The sequence below is a fragment of the Meleagris gallopavo genome, unplaced genomic scaffold, assembly GCF_000146605.3.
Source record: "Meleagris gallopavo isolate NT-WF06-2002-E0010 breed Aviagen turkey brand Nicholas breeding stock unplaced genomic scaffold, Turkey_5.1 ChrUn_random_7180001923068, whole genome shotgun sequence".
Lineage (NCBI taxonomy): Eukaryota > Metazoa > Chordata > Aves > Galliformes > Phasianidae > Meleagris > Meleagris gallopavo.
The window spans coordinates 1-6,517 of NW_011185670.1; the positions used below are offsets into that span (position 1 = coordinate 1).

Genomic DNA, 6,517 nt, shown 5'->3' on the forward strand with positions numbered 1-6,517 from the left:
TCTACCAAAGTAGCTCACAGCGCCAGCTGCTAGGATCTCTGAAGCCTCTCAGTGCAGGGCAGTGCAGGTGAGCACGAGGAGTCTGCTCTAAGAGCTGTCCTTCTTTGCCACTGCTTACAGAGCAAGTATTTCTGTGGCCATTCTCATGCGATAAGAGGTGTGGCAGGGAAGCGGATCATCCCCTCACATCAACATCCAACATCCTGCTTGGATCCATTCCTACTACGTATTCCTTCAACATCACAGCTCCTGGGTAATGTGTGCACAGGCTCATGCGTTTGTCAGCTGTACCTGAGTAGCCAGGCTTTGGGCCAAACGGTATACAGACATCCAACAGACTAACTTGGGATGGCTTAAAGCAGGCTGGGGAATGCTGTCCCCTTTTGAAGGCTGGTCCAGGTTGAGATGCCGTGCTCAGAGGGGCTGAGGAGGGTCATCTCCTGGCTGAGACATGACCGCTGAAGTCACAGAGGAAGCCAAAGTTCTGAGGGCTCTTTCCACAGGAACTTCTCCCACCCTTGGAAAGAGCTGGCTTCACTCTTCCTAAGACTGCCGCAAACCCTGAAATCTCCTTTTGGACAGGAACCCTACAAAAAGTATCAACAAGTGAAAAATCATGAGGAAGAAGCATTTTCCCAGCTTTCTTCTGCCATGCAATGTAGTCTCTTGAGGAGGGCAATGTCTGGAAAGCAGCTAGCTACAAGAGCTGCCTAATGCTAGCTCCAGCTTGTGTCTGACTGCCATGACTTGTGTCAGCAAGTGCTCTTCTCCATCTCAGTAGCTCTGCACCCAGCCATCTGTGGGGCAGTGAGGCACAAGTTGCACTCTATGAAGTCTGTGCTCTCCTTCCTTTTTAATGTCTGGCATGACAGTGGGGGCCCGGCAGAGGATTTCCAGGGGAGTAATGATATTTCATCATCCTCATAAAAACATGGGATGGAATCTCAACAAGGACCCATTTCCTTTGGAAACAGCCGTGCAGAGGGGCACTGCTGGAGCTGGCAACTCCTCCCCAGACCAGCTTTTCTGCTGAAACACCTCCCAGCAACAAGCCAGCACCAAACCTGCTCAGCCTGAGCTGTGCCCAGCTCACACACACACCGCAGCGGTGCTTCCGACAGGTTCTCACAGGGTGATCTCTCTCAAGGAAGGCTTACAGCTCAATCTCTGCACCAGCTCTGTTCACGAGCTGTGGCACAAACACTCCCACCCTGGCAACGACTCAGCGAGTGCCCGCATCACTTCTGTGCCTTCATCATAAGTGAAGGAAAAGGATGCCGCCCAGATCTAAATTCTTGGAAACCAACAGCAGGCTCACCCAATAGGGTTAGTGAAGTAAAATAACGGTGAAGTGAAGATGACTGTTGTGCAGCCCAATAAAAACCAGTAAAGACCAATATGGTCTCATAGTGGTCAGTGGAGTCCCAGGGGAACCAGTAGAAAGCCATAAGAATGCACATCTGTATGCCCTGGGGCCAGTGCCAGCATCTCTGGTTGTGCCTTTAAGCCCTGGGGCTGATGTCAGCCTCTCAGGCTGTGGCTTTAGGCCCCAGGGTTTTTGCTGGCGTCTCTGGCTGCGGCTTCAGTCCTTGGGGCCTGTGCCAACCTCTCAGGCTCTGGCTTTAGGCCTACGCTGGTCTCTCAAGCTGTGACTGTTGATTTAGGCCCAAAGCTGGTGCTAGCATTGGGCTGTGGCTATGGCTTCAGGTCTTGGGGCCAGTGCAGGCCTGTCTGCCTGTGGCTTTAGGCCCCGGGTCTGTTGTTGGCTTCTCGGGCTGTGGCTGTGGTTTCAGGCCCTTGGGCCAGTGCTGGTCTCTCTAGCTGTGTCTTTAGGCCTCAGGTCTGATGCTGGCTTCTCTCGCAGTTGCTTTAGACCCCAGGGCTGGTGCTTTAGGCTCGGGGGCCAATGAAGGACTGCCTGGCTGTGGATTTATGTGCGAGGGACGGTGCTGGCTTCTTTGGCTCCAGAACTCTGTCCTCTTGCAGAGAACCGGGATGCTTTTACCGCTGACTGATGGCTGCTTTGTTTGTGGCCATAGCTCCTGAGGAGTGCAGCAGTGCTAAGAGCTGAGAGAAAACATGGGAATGTTGCACCTCTTGGAGGATCCTGAGGAATCAGTGACCTAGGGCAGGTGCTGGAGAGGAGTTGCAGGGTGGTATCATGGCAGCTGAGCACTACTTCTAGTAGCACAATGGACTGTGCCTCTGATAAGACAACTGCTATCACAGAGTGAGCAGTGACAGCAGACTTACGAGGCTTGCAGCATTGTCTTCATCGCGTCTCTCTCCATTTTCAGGTTCTCGGTCCAGCCCACAGAGCAAAATGAAATGGAGGAGGAAGAAAATGTGCTAATAGTTCTTGCTTGGTTCCTGTTGCAGAGCGAATTATTGCCCGCTAGTCAGAGCAGGACAGTGCCTGTTGTCTGGTAAAGCTTACGCAGAAGCACTGGAGCTTTTGCATAATGTACTCCCACTCCTGTCCCTTCCTCAGACAGGATGCAGGGCACCCACAGCCTCTGGGCACCCTGGGCCAGGGCCTTGCTGCTTCGGGGGAAGAATTTCCTCTACACATCTACCTCAATTGTCTCTCTTTGAGTTTAAAACCATTCCCACTCATATTATCTGTCTGCCAATGCCAAGTGGCACACAAGGTCTGGCAGTGGGTCAAGTAGTAACATGACAACAGTACAGCACGGACAACTGTGGTATTACTTTCTATTTATTGGTACAACACAGCCTGGAAAGCCACGGTTGATGCCAGCAGCGGTTCTCTGGCTGTCAGATGATACCCCTAAACCCACATGCTGGGGGTGCTCCCACCTCCTGACTGATGGTGGCTCTCGTGAGGACAGAGGTGATGCTGGGGGGGGCTGGGTGCTGCTGGGTTTGTCATACTTCCTCCTGGCAGTGCTTTTACAGGTGTTGCATGATGCCCCTAACCCTACCTCCTGGGGGGGACCGCTCCCACCTCCTGATGGATGGTGGAGAGGAGCGGAAGGGTAGAGCTGGTGCTGGGGGGGACTTGGGGCTGCTGGGCCTGTCATACTTCCCCCAGGTCACAGTTCTCCATCTGTAGGAAAATTGCCCCAAGCCTACACCCTGGCAGGGCAACTCCTTACCTCTGAAGGATTGTGGAGGGGAGTGGAAGGGTGGTGACGGTGCCTGGGTGGACAGGGGGATGCTGGGCCTATCGTGTCTTCCCTGGGCACCGATTCTCTGTTGACTGGGCAGTGCTGTCAAGCCTACAGCCTGGGGAAGCTGTTCCCGTTCCCTGAAGGATGGTGGAGGGGGACGGGGGGGTGGTGTTGATGCCCAGGGACAGTTGGGCCTGTTGCTCATAGGCCACGGAGTCGTTGTTTGGGTGCTGACCGATGACAACAAGCCTCCAACTTGGGTAGGTTTCTCCTGTCCCATGAAAGAGGGTGGAGGGGGACGGGGGGGTGGTGTTGATGCCCAGGGACAGTTGGGCCTGTTGCTCATAGGCCACGGAGTCGTTGTTTGGGTGCTGACCGATGACAACAAGCCTCCAACTCGGGTAGGTTTCTCCCGTCCCATGAAAGAGGGTGGAGGGGGACGGGGGGGCGGTGTTGATGCCTGGTGGCTGCTAGGCCTGTCACACATCCCGGGGGCCTCAGAGCCTGGGCTGGTGGGCTGTGGTGTCTGAGGCGGAGGCAGCTGAGCCTGGCAGCTATCCAGCCCGGCAGGGGCCGCACTGGTGGTGCTCTGCGGCAGGAGGTCAGGTCGTCCCCACACAGGCGGTGGCCGTTGGTGCCGTGTCTGTCGGGCAGGCACCTTGAGGAGAGCAGGCCGTCCATCCGAGTGCGAGGTGCAGCCGTGGGCATCGGGCTGGGCTCTGGCAGCTGCAGCGAGGAGCCTGCGGAGAGAGGAACGTGCTGAGGGCACAGGAGAGCCCCTGCTCTCCTTCCTCACAGCACATGGCAAAGAGCCGCCCTCAGCTCCCAGCCTGTCTCAGGCCCAGCAGTAAGAACTCTACAGCAGTAAGGATGCAGGAATGGCAAGGCCAATTAAAACGTCTGGCAGTGTAAATCTCAGACCATGTAAGCCAACAACTGACTGGCCTCTCTACGCTGCTTTAACTAGAAATGCCTCCTGGCTTTTATATAGCTTTTTTATAGCAGCTCTATAGTAAAGAGATGGGCAGGATGGGGATGGGGGTGAACAACAACTCACTGGTTTCTCTGCCTACATCGCCGGATAACGAGACAGAACGTAATCATCGCTGCCAGCATGGAAACCAGGAGAGCTGCAGTAAGTGCAAGGCAGTACTTCAGTATATCTTCATCTTCTGTGGCATTTACATGTCCTTCACCATCCACACCTGGAGGAACAATGTGGTCATGCTGTGACTCATGTCCTACTGGCATCTCACAGGAGGTCTGACACTGCCACAACATGTTCTTTTCCATTTTGTTGGCCTCCTGGAACAAGTGAAAATCCTCGGGCTGCAACGCTTCCCTGATCCCAGGGGAAACAAAGGGAACAGAGGCTCCTCTCTGGAGCCTCTTTTTTGCCTCTCAGCTTTGTTTACACTCTGGCTCTGCCACGATCCAGATCTTGCTGGGCCACCTATTTGCTCCTTCTTCTCCATCATGCTCTAAGATTCCTTTTGCACTTGCCCACTCTTGCCTTTTGAGGCTCGCTAGTGCTGCTGCAGGCAGGCAGGCACACTGTGACCCTTCGGGACACGTTGTCTGACTAAACAAAACTCATTAGAGCAAAAGGAGAGCGTGTAGATCTGTTTAACCAATTGCTGCTTTGAGTAGGATGGGCAAGAACTGCCACAGGAGGGATCCCGGTCCAGGCCGCTGTTGTGCCTGGAAGGGCACTCAAAGGAGTCACAGCAAGCCCTGGAATGCGGGAACTGTGGGAGGGAGGTACGTTGGAGGGGCCTATCTCCTCTCCTCATCTGCTGAGTGTGGTTCTGGTGGCTTTGTTCCCAAAAGGACAAAGTTCCTAAGTCCCTGGGAACTGGGGGCAGTGGGAGAGGAGTAACCTCTAGCCACAGCCACAGAGCTCTATGAGCAGCCTTTACCTGGAGCGCCAGTTGTGTGTGTGGCCTCTGTTTCTCCTGGAAGGATGGGCGGTGTGCGATGGCTGCCTTGCTGAAATGCATCCCTATGCACTGGCTCTCCGTCTGTCTCTTTAGAAAGGAGTTAAGAGAGTGGGACTGTAAGTAACTGCTTCTCATCAGGAAGATGGTAACTTCAGGAGGCACCAGTTCTCTAGACTCATCAGTAAAGTTTAGGAACAAAGCCTGGGCTTTTTGCGATGCTCCTCATTTCTAGTCCAAACTGCGTGCCACTATGTGGGACAAACTAAGTGCTACACACTTTCCAGGTTGCAAGCATAGACAGCAAGACCTGTCCTGCTGGGAGATCAGCAGGTTGCAGGCAAGCTTCCTGTTCACAGTGCTCCTTGTGTGATTTTTGGCAAGTTGCAAGATGTTGCAAAATTCCTTCCTTCAAAGAAAGCAGCAAAAAGCTGCAAGCCTTCAGACACAGAAGTCACAGCAGGACTCTGATTCATCCTTTCCCGTTTCCCCATGAATATTTCTAGAAACTCAACTTCCCGAGTCTTTCAGGGAACAGACAGAAATACACCCACCACGTGCTGCCTTGTCCTTCATGATTTTCATTAGCATATGGGACAGTGTCTGGGGATATTTTCCTCCTTCCCGTGTCTTTCTCCATCTCTCAGAACCTTAACAGAAAGCATTAAGATAAATTTCAGACAAACAAAGTATTGAACTGAGTGGTCTTTTCGGTGAAGTCAATAAAGACAACAGGCACCCCCGGGGATGCCTGTGGGGCTCCAGCACAGGAGGCAGCTGAGGCCTTCCCTGGCCTTCCCTGGAGACACTTCTGCAGCCAAAGAATGAGGAGAACTTTCCACCACACACTGCAATCTACATAACTGCATAATGGCATCACTGAAGAGCAGATGGTGAAAGGGGGTCGTTGCGATGGTGCACTGAAGAGCAGGTGGTGCCAGGGCACATGCATGTAGGTGTGCATTCTCACTCACACCTGCAGACAAGCCTGGCTGACATTAGGACTAAGAGGAGCTGGCACCTCTCAAAGGAAGCAAAAACTCATGGCATACCCATACGAGTTGCTGGGGCTTTGGTCCTGGAGCTCAGCTGGGAAGCTGGATCCCATTCAACTCCACTCACACCTGTTAACAAATACAGAGCAGCTCCTGTCAAACGTGGCCTGATACTTATTTAGACTGGAATGACAGCATTGCTCCACAGCACTCCTCTTCCTACTACACAGCAGTATCTGGCAAATAGCTGCTGGGTGCCTGCAGCAGCACCGTGCCAGTCCAAAAAGGACTGTGTGCAGAACTGTCTGGAGAAGAGAAGAGGGTGGAAGGGGAAGGGTGTGCAAGAGGAAGAGGAAGATCTAAAGGTCCTTTCCTATGGGACTGCCTTGAGACTTATGGACCAGATTATGCTGAGGCTTTGGCAAGGCACTGCTTATAGGCACAGCTGTAA

General features: G+C 53.4%; 1 protein-coding gene across 1 annotated transcript; it reads right to left on the bottom strand.

Moving 5' to 3' along the window:
- Nucleotides 1-7: 7 nt before the first annotated feature.
- Nucleotides 8-6,343, bottom strand: LOC109364802 (formin-like protein 20). The gene is made up of 5 exons (XM_019611408.1): nucleotides 6,124-6,343; nucleotides 5,626-5,721; nucleotides 5,054-5,161; nucleotides 4,192-4,339; nucleotides 8-3,874 (listed from the first exon to the last, which is right to left on the bottom strand). Exons 1-5 carry the CDS (start codon nucleotides 6,125-6,127, stop codon nucleotides 2,914-2,916), a joined length of 1,317 nt encoding a protein of 438 aa, XP_019466953.1. The 5' UTR covers nucleotides 6,128-6,343; the 3' UTR covers nucleotides 8-2,913.
- Nucleotides 6,344-6,517: the final 174 nt, after the last annotated feature.